Source organism: Mandrillus leucophaeus, unplaced genomic scaffold (assembly GCF_000951045.1).
Source record: "Mandrillus leucophaeus isolate KB7577 unplaced genomic scaffold, Mleu.le_1.0 Scaffold392, whole genome shotgun sequence".
NCBI lineage: Eukaryota > Metazoa > Chordata > Mammalia > Primates > Cercopithecidae > Mandrillus > Mandrillus leucophaeus.
In genome coordinates this window covers 1,645,528-1,669,227 of record NW_012104165.1, presented here as the reverse complement: position 1 = coordinate 1,669,227, position 23,700 = coordinate 1,645,528, and the positions used below count along the sequence as shown (strand labels likewise).

The following is a 23,700-nucleotide window of genomic DNA, read 5'->3' as shown; positions in this document are numbered from 1 at the left end:
CCCAGGCTGGAGTGCAATGGCGCAATCTCAGCTCACTGCAACCTCCGTCTCCCAGGTTCAAGCGATTCTCCTGCCTCAGCTTCCCAAATAGCTGGGATTACAAGCATGCGCCATCATGCCCGGCTAATTTTTGCATTTTTAGTAGAAATGGGGTTTCACACCATTGGCCAGGCTGGTCTCAAACTGCTGATCTCAGATGAGGCCTCGGCCTCCCAAAATGCTGGAATTACAAGTGTGAGCCACTGCGCCTGGCCTAGCACATTTTCTTTATATATCCCTCTGATGATGGACACTTAGGTTGATTCCATATCTTGGCTATTATGAATAATGTTAATACTGCAATTAACATGAGAGTACAGATATTTCTTTGATATGTTGATTCAATTCCTTTGGATATATTCCTAGATGTGGGACTGCTGGCTCATAAGATAATTTTATTTTTAATTTTTGAGGTATCTATGTACTATTTTCCATAATGATTGTACTACTTTACATTTTCACCAACAATGTACAAAAGTTGCCTTTTCTCCATGGCCTTGTCAACGCTTGTTGTCATCTTTCATCTTTTTGATAAAAGCTGGCATTTATCAAAAAGATTTTGTCAAAAAGATGAAAGATTGTTACAGGTGTGGTGGGTCATGCCTGTAATCCCAGCACCTTGGGAGGCCGAGGTGGAAGGATCGCTTGAGCCCAGGAGTTCCAACCCAAGTGTTTGAGAGCAGCCTGGGTAACATAAGGGGGTCCCCGTCTCTACAAAATAAATAAAAATCAGCGGGGCATGGTGGCGCATACTTGTGGTCTCAGCTAATTGGGAAGCCGAGGCAAGGGGATCGCTTGAGCCCAGGAGGTTGAGGTTGCAGTGAGCCGTGATCTTGCCACTTCACTCCAGCCTGGGCGACAGAGCCAGGCTCGGTCTCAAAACAAAAAGCAAAACAAAGCAAAAAGCAAAACAAAAAAATGTTATTTATTTATTTATTTTTTGAGACGATGTCTCACTCTTGTCCCCTAGGCTGGAGTGCATCTCTGCTCACTGCAACCTCCACCTCCCAGGTTCAAGCGATTCTCATGCCTCAGCCTCCCGAGTAGGTGGGATTACAGATGCGTACCACCACGCCCGGCTAATTTTTGTATTTTTAATAGAGACGCGGTTTCACCATGGTGGCCAGGCTGGTCTCGAACCCCTGACCTCAGGTGATCCGCCCGCCTCAGCCTCCCGAAGTGCTGGGATTAGAGGCGTGAGCCACCGCACCCAGAAAAAAAAAAAAAAAAAAAAAAAAGTTATTCTAATGGGTGTGAAGTGATATTGTGGCTTTAATTTTCATTCCCTCAATGCTTAGTGATGCTGAGCATTTTTTTTTTTCATATGTATTGCCATTTGCATATCTTCTTTTGAGAAATGTCTGTTCAAGTCCTTTATCTATTTTGTAATCAGATTGATTGTTCTCTTGCCATTTAGATGTTTGAATTCCTTATATATTTTGGATATTAACGTTTTATTAGATATAAGGTTTGCAAATGTTTTCCCATTCTGTGGTTTGTCTCTTCACTTTGCTGTTTCCATTGCAGTGCAGAAACTTCTTTTAGTTTGATGCAGTCCCATCTGTCTGCTTTAGCTTCTGTTGCTTGTGCTTTGGAGCCACAAAAAAAAAAAAAAGAAAAAAAAGAAAAAAAAAAATCTTTGCCCAGACAATGTCATGGAGCTTTTCCCTTATTTATTTATTTATTTATTTTCAGTATTAGGTTTATAGTTTCCAGTCTTGTATTTTAATCGATTTTAAGTTGATTTTTATATATGGTGTAAGATAAAAGTTTAATTTTATTCTTCTTCACGTGGATAACCAGTTTTCCCAGCACCATTTATTAAAGAGGCTGTCCTTTCTCCATTGTATGTTCTTGGCACCTGTGTCAAAAATCGATCAACAATAAATACATGGTTATTTCTGGGCTTTCTACTCTCTTTCAAAGGTCAGTGCGTCTGTTTTTATGTCAGTACCATGCTTTATTACAATCACTTTATAATAGATATAGTGAGTGTGATGCTTCCAGCTTTATTTTGCTCGTTTTGTCTATTTGAGGTCTTTTGTTGTTCCATACAAATTTAAGAATTGTTTTTACTATTCGTGTAAAATATGACATTGGAATTTTGACAAGGATTGCATTGAATCTGTAGATAGCTTTGGGTAGACATTTTGATGATATTAATTCTTTCATGAACATGGAATATTTTCCATTTATTTGTGTTTTTGTCATTTTATCAGAGTTTTATAGTTTTCAGTGTACAGGTCTTTCATCTCTTTTGTTAAATTTACACTTAAATATTTTATTTTATTTTTGTTGCTATTGTAAATGGGATTGTTTTCTTAATTTCCTTTTCAGATACTTCATCATTATATAGAAATGCTACTGATTGTTTAATGTTGATTTTGTATCCTGCAGCTTTAATGAATTTATCAGTTCTAACTTTTCTGTAACATCTTTAGGGTTTTATATTTGCTGATCATGTCATCAGCAAATGGAGTTAATTTCAATTCCTTTCCTATTAGGATGACTTTTATGTCTTTCTCTTACCTAATTGCTCTGGCTAGGACTCCCAGTACCATGTTAAAAAGAAATGTTGAGAGTATGCCTCCTTGTCTTGTCCCTAATCTTAGAGGAAAGGCATTTAACTTTTCACCATTAAGTATGATGTTAGCTCTGGGTTTGTCATATGTGGCCTTCATTGTGTTGAGGTACATTCCCTATAAAACTAACCTTTTGAGAATTTTTAAGACGAAAGGGTGTTGAATTTTGTCAAATACTTTTTCTGTATCTATGGATATAATCACATGGTTTTTATCCTTCATTTTTGTTAATGTGTTATAACACATTTTTTGATATGGACAGATTTTAAAGTCTGTTTTTATTTCCTCAGAAAATTCTGAACACATTATCTCTGGGCAGCTGATCATATTCTCAATCCTTAGGTGGATCTCTTATTTGGAAAAGAAGTTTTCCCAGGATATGCCTATACATTCTTTGATGAAACTATCAAAGAAAAATTATACCAGATGGAGTTAAATAGGCAAGGAAGACTTTATTCCAGACAATTGCAATTGGGGAGAGAGATTAAGTAAACTCAAATCCAGATACATCAGGGACATCTGGGGATCTATAGCCAGTAGTAAGGGTAAGACAACCATTTGATAGAAAATGACAATGAGGAACTTGTTTAGATATCAAGGGCGGAAAAACAGAAAGTTGATAGGATTTTGAGGTGAGGAATTCTTACTGAATTGGCTTAGCAGGATTCTTGCTAAAACTAGGCTCAACTGGATTATTTGCTGAAATGGGGCTGGACAAGCCAAGGATGGGACCTAGTTGAGAGGAGGGCTCAGAGGAACCTAAGTAAAGTTTGCTCAAGGATGGAGTTTTTATAAACACCCACAGGAATTTCCTCAGATTCCTAAAGGAATTGGAGACCCAAAGAACATGGAAGCCACCAGGGGGAGAATCTACATATGCTCCCAGCCTATCCCAGTGTGGGTGACTGCTTCTGCCTCCTCACAGCAGCTGCTCCTTGGTCTTCTGTTCAGTTCTGGGTCACGTTGTGCAGGCACCATCTCCAATCAGGTCTTGTCCATTACCTTAATTTAGAGGCTTGGGATAAAGTCTGAGTTACTGGTTTGAGCTAGGATAAGTGGATGCTTGATGATGGATGTGATCATAATGAATATGCACAGTACCACAGGCTGGCTATGGTGGTGGGTGGAAGGATGGCTGGGCTTATAAGCATCCCAAACAGGTAGAAGAGGCTGTTAGGCCATTAGGAAAAGGGAGAACACTTTGGGTGAGATCTCATCACGCTAGCATGAACAAAGTGGAAAGAAGGTGGGGCCACACTAGCTAAGGCAACACCACAAGAAAATGTTAATTCCCTTTGCAATTAGCAGCATTACAGACCATATGAAGTACAATCAAGCACACATAATGGGAACCATAATAATGCTTTCATAAATTTTGTAAACTTAGTTACAGAGTCTCTGTGTAACCAATGGTAATTCATAGTATGAGCTAATTAATTATTAATGGTTTAATGGACTTGGTGAAAGTAGGATTTGACTTGGTTTTTAGGTATGTATGAGAAAATCATAATGTCAAAGTAAGAAATCTGAAAATAAAGAATTGGATTTAAAGGTTGCCTTTACATCATAGAAGAGATTAATTTGTACGAAACATAAATACTTGTTTCTAATTTAGTTCTTGTCCTCTCTGTCCTCTAGGGCACATATTTCCCTCACCTTGCCACCTCACATTTCCCACCTCATTCTAACAGCTAAATGAGTGTCTATCAGGAATTTTCCGGACCTTCCAGGTTTCATCAACTCTATCTCCAATTCTATCCTGGTCTACACACAGAGTTCGGGGAGGCGAGATAGCGGATACATTTTCTGTTCTTGACCTTCAGCTCCAAGGGACTGTTTCCCGGGTGCTTCGGACCGAGTGTTTGGTAGTGTCTGGGGAGGACTCGGTCAGGGAGTCCCCTCCTTTCACCCTGGCACTAGGAGCTGAAGAGGCGAGATGCCAGGCGAACGGCCGAAGGCAGAGGTCGTTTTACCCCCATCTCCCTTGTCTCCCACACAAGTTGTAGGACCCCTCCACCGTGTGTGGTCCTGAATTGGGAATGCCAGCTCCCGGCGCGGCGAGGCCAGGGTCCGGTCCCGACGTGAGTTTTTCTCTCCGGCTGGAAGGCCTGACGCCGTGGATACCAGGGACCCGAGCCCTCCGGGGCTGCTGGCTTTGAAGGGATTTCCAGACGTTGCAGTCGGGGTGAGCGGTGAGACTAAGGACAGGCGACTACAGAAAGCAGATGAGGGTGAATTGTGTCATCGAGATGGGGGATGGGGAAAAGGGGCGAGAAGTAACCCGGGGCGCGAGGTCCACAGCAAAAAAAAACCAACAAAACAAAACAAAACAGAAAAAACCACGCCTGAGACCAAGGCTCAGTTACTTTACACGCAGGACTTAGTTGTGGCAGCGAGGAGGGCTTCGAACACTAGGAAATTTTGAGGAAGCGTTTGTCTCCAATCACAGGAATTGGGTTTCCACGTTACTGCTGAAGGTTTTCATAAGTCAGTCGGAGCAGCATCTTTCTCTTTGTCTCCAAACCAGTGAATTTGATATGCTTTGAAAGCATTCTTCTAGACTAAGGCTCTTGGTACTTGTGTTTGGATAGAAGGGGAGAGTCCAATACCGTGCACGCGGCCACAAAGGCGTTTTCGAAGGGAATTCGATAGGAAGCGGGGGAACGAGTTTTTCCCACATTCAGAGGCCATCCAGGAACTGTAAAACGTTCACCTTTGAAAGGTCCCACCGAGATTCGAACTCGGATTGCTGGATTCAAAGTCCAGAGTGCTAACCATTACACCATGGGACCAACCACAAGAGTAGACTAGGTATATACAGTCGTCGTTAAATACTTCCTTGATAATAAACTTTCTAGTTGTTCCAATCCGGAAGAGTTAGGTCAGGCTTCAGTGAGACCACGCTGATAGGAAAGCTGTTTGTTGCTGGAGGAGTAACTGGCAAAATAAAATTCAGGGAGATCTGTGCACTTTTTCCTGCGCTTTTGTTAGCATAAATTAGCTTCCAGAAATCAACCGGGGCAGATTTGTGAGGTCTGAAACTTAACAATTTAGAAAATCCTCTTTAAGAAAAAGAATAGCTGTTATCAACATAAAATTGTGGGTACTCTAAGGCCTGTATGATGTAGCTGAGGGTAAGCTGGAGTAGGAAGAGGCAGCTGTCTTAACTAATTTTCATTATAATAGCATACTTTTGCAAATTTTACAAAATACGTTTCATACAGAGCAACCTCTTCCCAAGGCCTTGGAAAGCACAGTGCAAGGAAAGGATCTTAACACACTTTACCGAGACTCCTGATAAACATCTCTCTGGGGTGCAAATCTTTTAGCAATATCTATCAAAACAGTCTCTTCTACAGTCACTAAAAAGAATGGGATAGATACACCTAACGCATCTTGGCTTGGCAGTTTCTGGGGGAGGATTTAAATTTAAAACAAACAAAAAAGACCAGTAACTTGCTGAATTGTAGTCTAGTATGATTTAAGTTTTACAAATTTTGAGTTATACTTGTGACTCAGTTATATTTGTACATAATAATATTGTACTCAATTTTATGTGTACATTTTAGAAATAGGTTGGAGGTACATACAACAAACTCTTGGCATGAATTTTTCTGAGGAATGGAACTGAGGATGAAGAAACTTCATTTTTTGCCATGTTGACTTTTTGAATATTTGACTTTTTAAATAAATGTCTATCACTGTTGTAGTAATTAAAAAATGCAAATCTACAAAACAAAACCAAAAAGAAAGAGTAAAGCTCGTCAGTAGAGGACTTAGAAGTCATGTTTACTCCATGTTAACTGCCTACTGTGCTCACCAGGGCAGAGATCACTGCCTTGCAGAATGAGAAAAAGGTAGTAGAATCCCTGACTGCAAAGGTTAGTTAGGGGGGAAACACAAAAGATAAATTCAGCACGTTAATAGTGGCTGAGAAAATGATCCTTTCAGGGTTGGATGACACAGGCACACAGACAAACATTTCACACACAATTTCGCTAGGTTTAGCGATTTACTTAAGACCATCCATGGACCCTAAACATAAGTGGTTTTTTGTTTTTTGTTTTTTGTTTTTTTTAGAGATTTCTGAAAGAAATGTTCTGATTATTCAAAGCTTCTCTACTCAGAAATGCCAAAATGTGAGAAATCAACATAAGGACCAAAGCAGAAGGAAACAGAGAATGGAGAAGGGAACCAGGCAGCAATTCAACAAATATTCCTGGGGCATCTCTGCGCTACCAGAGGTATGGATGAACGCAGTGACTGCTTGAAGGGAATGTTCTGGTTACTCCACTCCAGTGATTCTCTAGGCGCTGATTCAGATTTTGGATCAAAACCGTCCAGATTTTATTAGATTTCTGGGACCAGTTTCCCCACAGTTGTTTAGTCACGGCTCTGTGCTCCGTGAATAAACAACTGAGGCTCATTCTCGGTGGGTCTTGGTTTTCCAATCCGTAAAACGGAAACAATAGACTAATTCTTACATTTCTTTTTAAGTCTGATTTAGGGTGAAAGGGAAAGGTGAAAGTGGTCCGAAATTAACGAGGAAAGGCGGGGGAGGAGCCTACAGATTCGCTGACGTGGTAGTCCTTAGGGATGCTCCTCTCCGTTTTGTTTCAGGTCGCTGCGGTGAGCAACGCGGGTCTGAGTGCCAGCGGTAGTTTATCATGGTGACAGGAAAACACAGACCAGCAGCCTCTACGCCAGCACTACTCACACTGTGAAACTCTTTTCACTGGGATGCCAGATAACTAGGTAATTCCGGAGTTAATTCTCCGTAGTTTCCAGAGTACTTGCCTCTCCAGAATTACTGGTACCGTAGGTGTTTGCACAACCAGTGAGAAGACTGCACCACCTGGAATCCTAGAGCGGACCGGAAGTGAGCGTGGCTCACCGGGCCCGGCCGGAACCTACGGGCACAGCTGCGGGTGTGTCCGCGGAACCGCCACCTGAGCCGTGGAGTGTTTCCCTCGACCCACTAGTCCGGGTTCGACAGGGTCTGAGCTCCTCAGAGGTGGGAGCTGCGGCCGAGGGAAGGGTGCATGTGCGCGGCGACAATCGGGCCTCTTCCCCAGGCAGCTTGTGAGCCCCTCTCCCTCTCCGCCCTCGCCCAGGCTGCTCCGATCTTCGTTTCTTTGCCTAGGCTTATATACCCAGGCTTTATTTAGGGCCAAAGTATCCTTCATAACCTCAGTTTTCTGTCTCGCTAGTATCTTGCCGCTCAATTTGTGACCCTGAAGCTTTAGTGAGTCGTTCTGTGCTCACTATTTCTGGTCTTTTCAGAGGATGTCTTCACTTTCAATGGAATTGCCCAAGTAACTGACCTGTGTTGTCACGTAAACAAGTCCTTTTAAACTGAGTCTGTAGTTGTCCTGTGTTGAGTGTTTTCTTATATCAAAAACTTTCCTCACCAAGAACAAAAAAGGAGCTCAAGTAAAATCACCCATTTGCCTACACCCCATCTGGAGAGAGCCTTTCCCTGAGCTGTCTAAGCTCGGGATGGAAGCAGTCTCCAGGGTCTTCCCAGCTTTGGCTGGCCAGGCTCCAGAAGAACAAGGGGAGATTATCAAAGTAAAGGTTAAAGAAGAAGACCATACTTGGGATCAGGAATCAGGCCTACCTAGGAATTTGTCTTATACCAGGGAACTCTCTCGTCAGCGCTTCAGGCAGTTCTGCTATCAGGAGACACCTGGGCCCAGGGAGGCTCTGAGTCAACTGCGGGAACTTTGCCGTCAGTGGCTGAACCCAGAAATACATACCAAGGAGCAGATCCTGGAATTGTTGGTGCTGGAGCAGTTCCTGACCATCCTGCCTGAGGAGCTCCAGTCCTGGGTGCGGGAGCATAATCCTGAGAGTGGAGAAGAGGTGGTAACTTTGCTGGAAGATTTGGAGAGGGAGCTTGATGAACCTAGACAGCAGGTGAGAAATTGGAGGTGCCATCTTCTGTGGAGAATTTGGATGCATGGATCCAGAATGGAGTAATGGGAGTAATTTCACACTGGTGGTTCCAAACCCTGGTTTGGGGCATTATTTCTTATTTGATCGCTGGTGTAGATGAATAGATTCATGCATATGAGATAACAGTCTTTGTGTATGATACAAATAATTAAATGATTTAACCAAATGGAAAACCTTGATCTATTTTTTACCAGAAAATATAGTTTATGTAGTGACTATGAGATTAAAGAAATATACAATAGTATTTTTTTTTTTTAATTTCTGTCTTTTGAAGCTATCTAGGCTCTGTCACTAATTAGCTGTGTAACCTTGGGCATATTACACCTTCTCTGGAACATTAATGTCTTCATCTGTACAATGAAAATACTAGTTGCATGATTTCCTTGGTTCTTTTCAGTATCTAGAGTTGTTGGTATGTAAAATGTTTTGAGCGCAAAATTATTTTTAGAAGAATTTTAAAAGCTTTTTGCCGTTACAATGGAGTTGTTTCTAAAGGAGTACATTTGCCTTCTTTGACAGTAATTTTAGAACATTATGGATATTGCCAGACATTCTTATATTTTTTAGTGATACTGTTCATACATTTATCTGAACTGTTTCAGAATATGAACCCTTATGTATACAGTCTGATCTGTTAAAAACGCATGTTTCTGGAATGCAAAATCTTTTAAAATGAGGTCAGTATGCCATAAGTGAGTCACTAAAAAGCTGAAATTGTGAGGGCTCATGTATGAGTTTTCCCAGCAAGTTGATGTTTGGGGCCACCAAGTGGGAGTGACTGAATTCAAAGTATCTGATTTAGCTGAGCACAGCAAGTCCTGAGTACATACAATACTGTACATAATTCCCATTTGCCCCCCCATCCTTCCTTGGCTGTCTCAGAAGTGCCTATTTACGTTGTTCCCTCCCATCTTTGTGTATTTTTTGCTAAACTTTTTTGTATTCCAGAAAAGGAGCAAGCAGAGGGTTTTGCAAGTGCCATAGAAGTGTGCTTGTGATACAATTTCTGCTAGTGAGTATAAAAGAAGAAAAACTTTAACAATTGAAGACAAGTTTGAAACTGTACAATATTTTGAAAGAAAAGAAAGTGAGATTGGTCATGCAACTGGCATAAAGGAGTAAATGTATGTACAATTAGAGACAATGATGAGAAAAATAAAAGAAAATTATCTAGCTGGAACAACTGCCAGTGTTATGAAATCTATTGGAACAAGGCATAAGGAAATGGAGGAAATGGAGCATTTGTTAAGTGTGTGGATTGAATACCAAACAAGGAAGCAATCCAATGCAGTGTTTCTCAGAATTAAAGAGAATACCATCACAGTGTATGGAGACATTAAGAAAAAAAGATGAAAATCCCGCAGAAGTGCCTTCATTTAGTGGAAGTAGTGGCTGGTTTAGTGGCTTCAAGAACTACTGTAGTTTCCACAGTATTAAACTGTGCAGACAAGGCTGTAAGTGCAGATGAAGAAGCTGCAAAGACATTTCCCCCAGCATTAAGAAATTAGATTGATGAAGAAGGCCATCCCCTGGCTCAGATTTTTAGTTTTTATGAAACCAGTTTCTGTTGGAAGCAGATGCCCTCAAGGGGATATGTGGAGAATTTGGGTGCATGGATCCAGAATGGAGTAAGCAGGACTGGAAGTACTCTAGAAACACACTGTGGGGTTTAAGCTACAAAGGATCAACAGATGGTGATGCTGGGTGCAAATGCCAGTGGAATTTTAAAGCTAAAGCCTGTGATTATCATTCTGCCAATCTATAAGCTTTAAAATGAGTTGTAAAGACTAGCCTTGGTGCCTACTATATGTCTAGCAAGAGAGACTGGATGACAGGGCAGACATTTTCTGATCGTTCAGATGATTTTTTTGTAGATTAAAAAAAAAGCATTGCAAGAGAAAAAAATTGTCTTTTAAAATTCTTATAATTCTCAGTGATACACCAAGTCACCCTCCAGTAGTTACTGAGCTTTCTTCAAATATCACAGTTCTCATTTTACCTCCCAATACAACTTCTTTACTGCAGCCCCTTGATCACGGTGTGATTGCAATCTTTAAAGCTTATTATTTAAAGCAAACATTCAAGATACTGATTGTCTATATAGGGGGTGACAGTCCCCTAACAGTTTTTGAATTATGTAAATGATTCAACATTAAACTTATGGTTGACATTATTGTAGATGCCTGGAATGATTTCACAAAAGCCTGTTTGCATGGGGTGTGATATACAATTCTCCCTGATTTAATTTATGATTCCAAAGCCTTTGACCCTTCAGAAGAGCTCTCCAAAACCAACCCAAGCTGTGTTGCTCTTCCAAAGGGGGCTGGATTTGAAGAAGATGCTAGTAAGGATAATGCAGAGCGCTGCAGTCTGACATACAGGATCTTTCTATAGAAGAGCTGCAAGTTAGTTGCTGAGGCACAAATGGAAGGTGTGGAGGAAGAAGAACATGCAGTTCCGCAAGCTACAAGCTGTGTCCCAAGAGCTTTTCACTGCTCAGTTATCTTCTGTTTCAAGTATGATAGAGAAGCAGTTGGAGTGGATAAAAGATAATGACTACAATGCAGAACGCAGCATGATTTTACTTCATGACATAAAGTCCTATTTGGAGCCATATAAACAGCTTCGTTATGAAAGAAGGAAAGTGTTAAAACAGCAAACACTGGGCATCTTTTTATAAGCCAGTGTCAAAGAAGTAAAAATAAGATGATGGACCGGAACCCACATCATGTTTCTTGTAGTATCACTGTATCCAAGGGTGGAAGGATGTAACATCAAATGTTCAAGCCTCTTCACTTCACTTTTGATGATTATATCTTTCCACCTTTGAATTTTTATTGTTGTTGTTGTTGTGTGTTTGTTTTGAGACAGAATTTCGCGCTCTCCCCCAGGCTGCAGTGCAGTGGCGTGATCTCGGCTCACTCACTCCAAGCTCTGCCTCCGGGGCTCACGCCATTCTCCTGCCTCAGCCTCCCGAGTAGCTGGGACTACAGGCGCCCGCCACCACTCCTGGCTAATTTTTGTATTTTTAGTAGACACGGGGTTTCACCGTGTTAGCCAGGTTGGTCTCAATCTCCTGACCTCGTGATCCTCCCGCCTTGGCCTCCCAAAGTGCTGGGATTACAGGCGTGAGCCACCGCGCCTGGCCCACCTTTGAATTTTTGATGAGTATATCCTTCCACCCTTGCCTCGCCCTTTCCTCACACTTGTTTCTAATAAGATAACATCACCTTTCTAAGGTAAAATCCTATACTTAAAGTAAGATTTATTAACGTCTTATATTTTTACTAGCGTTGTTATAGTGTTTGTTTTATTTTATTTTATTTTTATTTTTTGAGACGGAATCTCACTGTCACCAGGCAGGAGTGCAGTGGCACGATCTCAGCTCACTGCAACCTCTGCCTCCCTCGTTCAAGGGATTTTCCTGCCTCAGCCTGCTAAGTAGCTGGGATTTGCAGGCATGCGCTACCACGCCCAGCTAATTTTTGTATTTTTAGTAGAGACGTGGCTTCACCATGTTGGCCAGGATGGTCTCGATCTGTTGACCTCGTGATCCGCCAGCCTCGGCCTCCCAAAGTGCTGGGATTACAGGCGTGAGCCACCGCGCGCCAGCCGGGAGTAGTTATAGTTTTAATAGTGCTCTGGTGACAAAGTTGTGTAGGTGTTAAAATAGTCCACCCTTTAACCGTATTTTCCCCATAAATCCTGTCACTTTTCTGCAGTTTTGCAGAAAGCATGTTTTTTAATACATTCATCTGTTACATTGCAGCACAAATGCCTATATAAGCAATTTCTCAAGTTTAGTCAGCACACCCTTTTCCTTTTGCTTTAAATAACAAATACAGGGTTCCCCCCCCCCTTAAGATATGCCTGTTACTTTAGAATAGGGGTATCCAATCTTTTGAATTCCCTGGGCCACATTGGAAGAATAATTGTCTTGGGCCACACTAAAATACACTAACACTAACAATAACTGATCAGCTAAAAAAAAAAAAAAAATCACAAAACAATCTTACAATGTTTTGAGAAAGTTTACAAAATTGTGTTGGGCCACATTCAGAACTGTCCTGGGCTGCATGTGGCCCGCAGGCTGCAGGGTGGACAAGCTTGCTTTAAAATTTCCCCTTCTAGCTTTTTTGAAAACTGTAGCTGCTGGTAGGACTTGGGTATTGTTCAGGTTATATGCTGATCATATTTGATAGTTTTTTTTTTAATGTGGTCAGAGTTATAAATATTTCTTAGTCTTGTTGAAGATCAGGTTTGTATAAATGTTTCTCATTTTTCTTGTTTTTGTGTGATTTCCCCCACAGGGGAAATACCACTGTGGCAGACATGTTTAGCTGGCAATCCAGTGTCTGTTCCACCCTTCTTTCTTCCCGACAAAATGTTGGTTTTATTCATACTGGCAGTGTGTCTAATTAAATTCTTTTCCAGGCTTCCTTGTTCTAGAGTTAACTGTGCAACAGAATTCTGGCCAGGGAGAAATAAGCATATTTCGGGGAGGAGGTTCCTGGGGAAGCTTTTATTTTCCTGATAAAATAGGGGAGATTAGTTTAGTTTCACCTTTTCCCACTTCCAGTCTTGAACACTAATGTGATATCTGGCCATCTTGTGACCATTAAGTGATGGTAAACATGAGGCCAAATGCTAGTGTTAAAAGTGACAGAGCAGAAATATGAAGACAGCTAGGGTCCCTAACAAAACTGTTAGATAAATGAGTTGGTGCCAGCAACTACCTTCTTCTAGACTTCTTGTTATGTAACAAAAATAAACCCCTATTTGTGCCACTATAAGTTAGGTGTTCTAACTTACTGGAAATATGTGCATTTCTAATGAACACAGCAATATTTACCATATTACAACCAAAAGTTTCTTTCCAGCATTTTTATTTATTTATTTATTTGAGATGGAATCTCACTCTGTCACCCAGGCTGGAGTGCAGTGACACGATCTTGGCTCACTGCAACCTCCACCTCCCAGACTCAAGTGATCCACCCTACTCAGCCTCCTGAGTAGCTGGGACCACAGATATGTGCTACCATGCCCGGCTAATTTTTTGTATTTTTGGCAGTGATGAGGTTTCACTATGTTGTCCAGGCTGGTCTCGAACTCCGGAGCTCAAGCAATCCTCCCACCTTGGCCTCCCAAAGTGCTGAGATTACAGGTGTCAGCTACTGCGCTCAACCTCTTTCTAGCATTAAAAAAAATCAAACCCAGGAATTGAATAGTGAAAGACTAATGACTGTCGTTTGAAGTAACTTCAGTTTTGTAATTTATTACCACCCCCCAGGGTACACTTCAAACTTCTGTGGTAGAGACAGAGGTGGAGTTCCTCCCAGTTCTAAGACCAGGCCCACCCATTTGGTCCAGTGCAGCTGGTGGAAAAGTAAAGGAATCAAGAAGCTAGATTTGTGTTTGTGCTTAGAGTGTATGGGGGGTGGGGGAGAGTCAGTGAAGAATTCAACACAATGAACCATATCCATATTTTGTTTCTTAGTTGCTCCAAAAGCTGAGATTGTGTATACCAACATTACAGAACTGATACATTGTTTAATTATAAACAGCAGGTGGCCTTCTTTCACAGATTCTGTTTCTGGCAGTTATGCAAACATTTAGGCAAATTGAAATGCATGCTATTTTATTATACAAAGCAATTTACATAAGATACCTTATTAAGCTCAGAGAAGGGAAAAACATACCAAAGGGAACTGGCTTAACCATTTTATGAATTTTGAGAAAATTGATTTTTTGAAATGTCCTTTGCACAGTTTAAGAATTTTATTTTATTTTATTTTATTTTTTGAGGTGGAGTCTCGCTCTGTCATGCAGTGGCACGATCTTGACTCACTGCAACCTCTGCCTCCTGAGTTCAAGTGATCCTCCTGCCTCAGCCTCCTGAGTAGCTGGGACTACAGGCATGCACCACCACACCTGGCTAATTTTTGTCTCTTTAGTAGAGATGTGGTTTTACTATGTTAGTTAAGCTGGTCCTGAACTTCTGACCTCAGGTGATCCACCCACCTCAGCCTCCTTTTATTAGTCCCAAAATGCTGGGATTACAGGCGTGAGCCACTGTGCCCAGCGAAAATAAATTTATAATGTGGTGTCCAAGTTGGAGGAAAGGAGCGTGACACAGAATCTTAAATCGCAACATGATATTCTAAGAATATGTAGGCTTTCATCTCCTCCTACGTCATTGAATATTCCCTTTTAGAATATTCTGGTTTATGTGCAATTTTGGGATTCACTATCCATGGACATTTTCCAACTGGATGTAGTAGATAAGTGTAACCATTAACAACTTTGTAATCCTTGAACCATTTGAACATTTTCTTAGGCCTGGTGAATCTGCATTATTATTAGTAGAGACAGGGTTTCGCCATGTTGGGCAGACTGGTCTCAAAACTCCTGACCTCAGGTGATCCATCTGCCTTGGCCTCCCAAAGTGCTGGGATTACAGGTGTGAGCCACTGCGCCCGGCCCAATATTTACTTTTAATTAACCACTCTGAAACTCATTTACAATTTTTTTAGTCATCACAGTTTAGAGGATTTCTTTAACATGCTTTCATTGTTATTCCCAGAAACAGAAACCAAAGGGATGCATTTTAACTCTTGTCCTATAAAGACATCAGTTTCTGTTGTATGGCTCTGGCTTTATTAGTCCCAGCATTTTTCATTTCTCTTCATATTTTATCTTGTACTTAAGAATTCAGTAAAGACTGATGTTTTTTCTTCTTACATTCTATTTTAATGGAAAAATACAAGTTTAACTGTGACAAACTACAATTATTTATGTTGTTTACTAAATGCACCTATTTGTCCACAGGTCTCACAGGGCACATATGGTCAGGAAGCTTCTATAGAAGAAATGGCCCCTCTGGATTCTGCAAAGGAGTCTTTAGGCACTCAGCTTCAGTCTATGGAAGATAGAATGGAATGTGAATCTCCAGAGCCATACCCACTTCAAGATAATGGTGAGAATAATTTAGTTCTAAGAAAGAGGGTGAGACTTGGGAGAGTGAAGGGTCTAGTATTGAAAGTTACCAAACCTCATTCCATTTCAGCTTCTACTGAATGTATTAATAGTTGAAGGAAAAGTCAACCCGTATAGTGTAGTGTTATTAAGGGAGTTGAATTAAAGCAGTCAGGTAATAATGTCAAAAATACTTGAACCCAAGATTTTTCATGGATACTTTGTAATGAAGTTGGTAAGTACCTGTGGATAAATCAGATACCTCTGTATGTAAATACTGAGCACTTGGAAGTGTAGTCTTGGGTCCCATTGCTGTAGCCTCTGACCATGATTTTTGTCACGTAATGACTGTGTATACATTGGAAATACTATTTGAAAATTCTACGTTAGAATATGGAATTTCTGAAGTCTATGTTTATTAGTGTTCTAAGGTCTGTTATTGGTATAATGTGTAGTAGAGGCGGAGTCTGGCCTGGTTCTGGAACAGCTATCTTTTCCATTTAAAAAGGGTTAGGTAAAATGGATACAATGTTTTTCTCCTCTTACAGCCCTAACAATTTTCTTAGACATTAATATCGATTCAAAAACTTATGGGGCTCATATTTTCCTGGTTCTCTTGACGTTGCCCTATATTTCTTCTAATTCATTCTTGTTTATTTTCCTTCTATGCTTCTAGTTCTATAGCATGGCACAAAATGGATCAGCATGGAAAGAAATGCTATCCATACGATGGTCTTTTTCAATCACATTTTGAGATAGCACTTACCATTATTGTTATTTTATTATAAAGTTAATCAACAATTTTCTATTGAACACTCGATGTAGTAACGTGTTAGATAATGTGAAAGATACTAGAGAAATAAGTGATCTCTGTTTCTTTAGAAACTTAGTCTTTTTGCATCTACCTATAAAACAGTTAAAGAAGAAAGTGCTATAGGGCTAACTTGTGTTATAAATAGATTATGATTTTCAGGAAAGGAAAACTCACTATGAGCCTCAATTTAATGATCAAAGAAGCCGTACTGGAACAATTGAGAGTTAAATGAAGCCAAACCACACAGTAACATATCATTAATTTTAACCTAGTTTTAGAAAATATAAACATTTTAGATGATTTAAATTTACTAGTTCATTACTGCTACAGAACCAAACTATGGTTCACTTGCCTGGCACAGGAAAACCAAACATCCATATCAGTAGGAGAAAGGAAGGCATTTATTTGCAGAGTGTCAAGCAAGGAGAATTGGGCCCCTCAAAATTAAGACTCAGTCTCCCCGATGGTTTGCAAGTAAGGATTTTTTAAAAGAAGGGAGTCAGAGGTTACAAGCAAAGTCATAAATCCATATGTGGACACTGTACATTTGTTTGACCTAAAAAGGCAGGACGGACATCTCAAGGGGCTTACAGGTCGTAGATAGATTCAAAGATTTTCTGATTTGCAATTGGTTAAGGAGGCAAAGCTTTGTCTAAAAATTTGGGATCAGCAGAAAAGAAGGTTAGCTCTGGCTTGTGGGTGTGACTTCTTCCAGGCCCCACAGGAAGAACTTTAGAACAAAGCAGCAGTTGGAGTTCAGTCCTCAGTTCCCCCTTATCTGAGGTCTTCAGACCAGTGGATCCATTTGGTGGAGGTATGGGTTTCTGAAAAACAACTTAGGGATATATGTTAAGATGTTATCTTTAGTTAATATAGGGAACATCTCATAACTAACTTTTTGGATGTTGTTTTAAGGTATTACCTTCTTGTTTCTCAAGTTGCTCGTTTACTTCTTAGAGATAGTTAGATGTGTGGAATTTCCCTTGAAGGAACTCAAGATTTTCTGTTATTACCATGCTTGGGGTTAGGGGTGGCTGTCAGGCCCCTAAGAGGAGTCCCTGTTCTGTCTCACTATTTGGTATGCAAATTGATAGTATAAATAATGTTGACTTGAGTGAAAGTATTTTTCCAAGCAACTATAAAACTATCTAGAGATGTTATGCTAATTCTAAATTATTATTTTTTATTTTTTCCAAAATAGTTTTTCTTAACACTTAGCCAAATTTGAAGTATTCTTAGTGCTTCTGTTATTATGAGTATTCTAGAAATTTCTTTTAATAAGCTTTATTAAGTCAAAAATTTTTCACTAATTTAGACTCATCCACTACTCTTATTAAAATTAGTAATGAAGCTATTTTTATTGAGTTTGTACTTAATAGCCCTGAAAGGGAGCTGATATGAATATATCAGGTTGGAACTTACTCCTCAAATGTTGATGTAATAGCTAACCTGACTGAATAAAAGAGAAAATGTGTAGTGTGGAGATTTTTTAAAAAAATCTATTATTGGCTTGCTGAGGTTCCTCCAAAAAAAAAAAAAGTCTTTGCATAGTAAACAAACAAATAAATGCTAATTTGCATCCTATTTTACGCAAAACAATGCTTCAATCCTGAAAACTGCTCTGGAAAGTCATGTCCTGGCTTTCTACCCTTTTTTGTGTGAAACTTTTTATTACTGGCTGGAGTTCTTCATTTATGCTCTTCCTTCCACTAAGATTGGATTCCTTAATCAAAATGGTATCCCCCTAGCCTGGTTCAGTAACTCATGCCTGTAATCACAGCACTTTGGGAGGCTGAGGCTGGCAGGCAGATTTCTTGAGACCAGGAGTTCAAGACCAGTCTAGCCAACATGGTGAAACTCCATCTCTACTAAAAATAAAAACATTAGTCAAATGTTGTGGTGCGCCTGTAATCCCAGCTACTCAGGAGGCTGAGACAGGAGAATTGCGTGACTCTGGGAAGCAGTGAGTGAGCTGAGATTGTGCCACTGCACTCTAGCCTGGGCAACAGAGTGAGACTCTGTCTCAAAAAGAAAGAAAATGGTATCCTCTTTTGTGTGCCCATAATCCTTACTTCTACCTCAAGCACTACTGGCTCCTTTGACAATATATGTATTTTAAATTATATTTCTGAATATTCTAATTGATTTTTTCCTTTGGTTTTAGGGTCATTTTTGTGGTTTTCCATGATGTCTCAAAGCATGGGTGATGATAACCTCAGTAGCTTAGATACTAATGAAGCAGAAATTGAACCAGAAAACATGAGAGAAAAGTTCTTCAGAAGCTTAGCAATGTTACTGGAAAACAAAAGTAATAACACTAAGATATTTTCTAAAGCAAAGTACTGTCAGTTGATAAAGGAAGTGAAAGAAGCTAAAGCTAAGGCGAAAAAGGAATCAGTTGACTACCGTCGCTTGGCTAGATTTGATGTTATCCTTGTACAAGGAAATGAGAAGCTAATTGAGGCTGTAAATGGGGAAACAGATAAAATACGGTATTACTTACACAGTGAGGACTTATTCGACATTCTGCATAATACACATCTCAGCATTGGACATGGTGGACGTACTCGCATGGAGAAAGAGTTACAAGCGAAATACAAGAACATCACAAAAGAAGTTATAATGCTATATCTGACCCTCTGTAAACCATGCCAACAGAAAAATTCAAAACTCAAGAAGGTTCTAACATCAAAACCAATTAAGGAAGTTAGTTCAAGATGCCAAGTAGATCTTATAGACATGCAGTTGAATCCTGATGGGGAGTATAAATTTATTATGCATTATCAGGATCTCCGTACAAAGTTAAGTTTTTTGCGGTCATTAAAGTCTAAAAGACCTACGGAAGTTGCACATGCTCTTTTAGATATATTTACAATTATTGGAGCACCCAGTGTCCTACAATCTGACAGTGGGAGGGAATTTTCAAGCCAGGTTGTCAGTGAACTCAGTAATATTTGGCCAGAATTGAAAATTGTCCATGGGAAGTCTCAGACCTGCCAAAGCCAGAGTTCTGCAGAACAAACTGAGGATATCCGAAAGAGGATTTTCTCCTGGATGCAAACTAACAACTCATCACACTGGGCTGAATTTTTGTGGTTCATTCAGATGACCCAAAATCAACCCTATCACAGAAGCATGCAACAGACTCCATGTGAAAGTACATTTAGCTCTGAAGCTAAACTGGGCTTGTCCCATTCTCAGTTAACTGAAGAACTTGTTGCCAGCTTGCATACAGAAAATGAATTAGATCAGGCTGACAAAGAGTTAGAAAATACTTTAAGAGCCCAGTATGAAGAAAACATTGAGACTGGAACAGATAGTAGTGATATTGAAGAGAATCTTTCTGTCACTCCTAAGATGGCTGAAAAAAGCTCCCCTGAGAGGAGACTAAGATTTTTATCCTGTGTAGTCTGTGAAAAAGAATGCACAGGTGTTAATAGTTGTATATCATGTGATGGAAATATCCATGCAATTTGTGGAGTGCCCTCTCAACGTGAGACTGAGGGCTGTGGTCGGCAAATAACCTGTAGCCTTTGCTATGAAACCAGCACAATGAAAAGGAAACGTGATGAGATTCAAAGAAGTTTGCCTGTTCAACCTTCCAAAATGCTAAAGCCATCAGGGACACCATTTTCACCAGACAAAGTAGGAGATTGGGTAAGATTGCATATCTGCCATAGATGAAAGCAGGGGAAGAATCTCATTACACTTTACTGTGAATAAGTGTTGTGTGACAAGGTATATGAAAACACATTTTTATTACCTTGGATATATTTCCCCCAAAGAAGGCCTAATTACTTTTAATGCTTCTCTTTTTTCCCAAGTTGGAAGTTGTAAAGTTGTAACCTTGAATGCTGTCTTTTTTATTATGCATTATCAGGATCTCCGTACAAAGTTAAGTTTTTTATTATTCTGGGGGTGATGAATAGTATCTCTTTTACTCCTTTTTGATGTCACGCATTTCTTGGGAGAATGAGAAAGCTAAGATTGAGGGAATAAATAGTGTCTATGCTAGTATGCTTCTACAGAGAATGAATTTGGTAACAGATGAATTTAATGTTTCTCTGTTTCAATTGTGAGTTTGGGTTGGGGGTAAGCTAAGAAAAAACATTTCAAATCAAGTGAAGAAGTATTTGTAGGGGTAGGGGATGATAAATTTGCTTGGAAGATAAGGGTTTGTCTTGGGAAAGACTTCAGTTTGGGAATTTAATTGGAGAGTATGAAATAGAACCAAAAAAATTTAACATCAGGAGGCTTTATGAGGTAGGGTTAATGTTTTGAAATATGGAGATTACTCATGACTTAAACTAGTGGTACTCAAAGTGTGATCAGTAGACTGGTGTAAAACTCCAGTCTGTAAGGAAATAAGTATAAAACTTGAGCATAAGTATTTAGAAACATAGCAATTGACATTACTGCAACATTCAAGCAAATGATTAATGGACTTACCTTACCGAATAGAATATAGACCAATTTAGGTATTGTTAAACTCTCAAGGTGAGTCACATGTGGTGGCAGTTACACACTAGTCAAACTCAGTAGGTCCCCATTACAACCTGTGATACTTTATGCTTAGTTTATCAGCCATAACCCAAAGATGTATAAAACTGAGAAAATATAGGCATTTATTTATTTTTATAACTTAACTTTAAAATAATTTTTTATTTTAATCAAGTCTAGTTTTTAACTTGTGGTTTAACATTGTTAGCTAAAGGAGGAAAGTAAAATTCATATTATTTACTTTTATTCCTAATTTCAGATGGCGAAACAAGCTTCACTGGACTTTTTTGTCAAGAAAAGACATGCCTTTTCTGAACACAGTAGTAGTAATAAAAGAAATGTTACCAATAGAAGTTATCCTGAAGAAGGGAGAACCAAAAGAGTTCATGCTAGTTTCACTCGGAAATATGATCCTTCATATATTGAGTTTGGTTTTGTAGCTGTAATTGATGGTGAAGTACTAAAACCACAGTGTATTATTTGTGGAGATGTACTGGCTAATGAAGCAATGAAACCATCAAAGCTTAAGCGACATTTATATTCAAAACATAAAGAAATAAGTTCACAACCAAAAGAATTCTTTGAAAGAAAGAGTAGTGAATTGAAAAGCCAACCAAAGCAGGTGTTCAACGTTTCTCATATAAACATTAGTGCTTTGCGGGCTTCGTATAAAGTAGCACTTCCGGTTGCTAAGTCTAAAACACCATACACAATTGCTGAGACACTAGTGAAAGACTGCATCAAAGAAGTTTGCTTGGAAATGTTGGGTGAATCTGCAGCGAAGAAGGTGGCTCAGGTACCACTTTCCAATGACACCATAGCTCGACGTATTCAGGAACTGGCTAATGATATGGAAGATCAACTTATAGAACAAATAAAACTAGCAAAGTATTTTTCATTGCAACTTGATGAATGCAGAGATATTGCTAACATGATAATTCTTTTAGTCTATGTGAGGTTTGAACATGATGATGATATAAAGGAAGAGTTCTTTTTTTCAGCCTCTTTGCCTACAAACACAACTAGCTCAGAACTATATGAAGCTGTAAAGAATTATATTGTTAACAGATGTGGTTTGGAATTTAAATTTTGTGTAGGAGTATGTTCTGATGGTGCAGCTTCAATGACAGGAAAACATTCTGAAGTGGTAACCCAGATTAAGGAACTTGCACCAGAATGTAAAACAACACATTGCTTCATTCATCGAGAAAGTCTTGCTATGAAAAAAATATCAGCTGAACTAAATAGTGTACTTAATGAAATAGTAAAAATTGTGAATTACATCAAATCTAATGCATTGAATTCAAGATTATTCTCTTTATTATGTGATAATATGGAAGCTGATCATAAGCAACTGTTACTGCATGCTGAGATACGGTGGTTATCACGGGGAAAAGTTCTGTCAAGAATGTTTGAAATACGAAATGAACTCTTAGTGTTTCTGCAAGGCAAGAAACCCATTTGGTCCCAACTTTTTAAAGATGTGAATTGGACAGCCAGACTTGCTTATTTGTCTGATATCTTCAGTATTTTTAATGATCTTAATGCTTCTATGCAAGGGAAGAATGCAACTTATTTTTCAATGGCAGATAAAGTTGAAGGACAAAAACAAAAGTTAGAAGCTTGGAAAAACAGAATTTCTACAGATTGTTATGACATGTTTCATAATTTAACAACAATTATCAATGAAGTAGGTAATGATCTTGATATTGCACATCTGCGAACGGTTATCAGTGAACATCTTACAAATTTGTTAGAATGCTTTGAATTTTATTTTCCATCAAAAGAAGATCCACGCATAGGAAATTTGTGGATCCAAAATCCATTTCTTTCATCAAAGGATAACTTAAATTTAACTGTAACTCTACAGGATAAGTTGTTGAAGCTGGCTACCGATGAAGGATTGAAAATCAGTTTTGAAAATACAGCATCTCTTCCTTCATTTTGGATAAAAGCTAAAAATGAATATCCTGAGCTTGCTGAGATTGCTTTAAAATCGCTTCTTCTTTTTCCCTCAACGTACCTCTGTGAGACCGGATTCTCTACTTTAAGTGTTATTAAAACAAAACATAGAAACAGTTTAAATATACATTATCCCCTGAGGGTAGCATTGTCATCAATCCAACCTAGATTAGACAAATTAACAAGCAAGAAGCAAGCTCACTTATCACATTAAAAGCTTTAAATATTGATATGTAAGGTATTTGTTCAAAGTATGCATATAAGCATTGAGTGTGAGGAATTTGCTATTTCGCTTTAAACTTTCTGTCTAGTTACAGTTATGGAAGTATGAAGTTATGAGTGAAACAGCAATTTTCTATATAAATTGCCTATATGTATATTTTCAATTAAGACTGTACAGTTTTTATAATTCTTTTATTGTTCCTGTTGTATTTGTCATATTTATTAAAATATAATTTTAGATCTGTTGATTCTAATATTAAAACATTTGATCATATATCTTGTGTCTTCTTATTGTATTTCATTAGCACGTTAAGATTGTAGGAAAACTTCAGGATGGGGGATGGTTTCTTTGAAATAGACTAGGTCAGTGAAGGGAAGTGAATTCAAGGGGGTAGGCTTAGAACTCAAATGCAGGGGACAGGTCAGTAGGATATGAAGTTTGTTAAGCTGATCCAGAGTGGTTAGGTTGGAAGTTGATGTTAAGTTTGTTTTGTAGATGCATGTTTAGACAAAGTGTGTGAGTGGGATGGAAGGAAACACTTATTTTGTAATGGTGTTATGACCTTGGATTCATATTAATACATTCTGATTTCTTTCTTTCTTTTTTTTTTCTTTTGAGACAGGGTCTTGCTCTGTCACCCAGGCTGG

The 23,700-nt window shown here is 39.2% G+C and overlaps 1 protein-coding gene and 1 non-coding gene across 2 annotated transcripts; one reads left to right on the top strand and one right to left on the bottom strand.

Moving 5' to 3' along the window:
- Positions 1 to 5,341: 5,341 nt before the first annotated feature.
- TRNAQ-UUG lies at positions 5,342 to 5,413 on the bottom strand. Its single transcript has one exon. It is a non-coding gene; the product is annotated as a tRNA-Gln (tRNA).
- A 2,089-nt stretch (positions 5,414 to 7,502) lies between these two features.
- Positions 7,503 to 23,323, top strand: ZBED9 (zinc finger, BED-type containing 9). Its single transcript, XM_011991272.1, has 4 exons — positions 7,503 to 8,540; positions 15,408 to 15,555; positions 18,533 to 20,025; positions 21,128 to 23,323. The coding sequence occupies exons 1-4, from the start codon at positions 8,121 to 8,123 to the stop codon at positions 23,042 to 23,044; spliced, it is 3,978 nt and encodes a 1,325-aa protein (XP_011846662.1). The 5' UTR covers positions 7,503 to 8,120; the 3' UTR covers positions 23,045 to 23,323.
- The last annotated feature ends 377 nt before the right edge of the window (positions 23,324 to 23,700 follow it).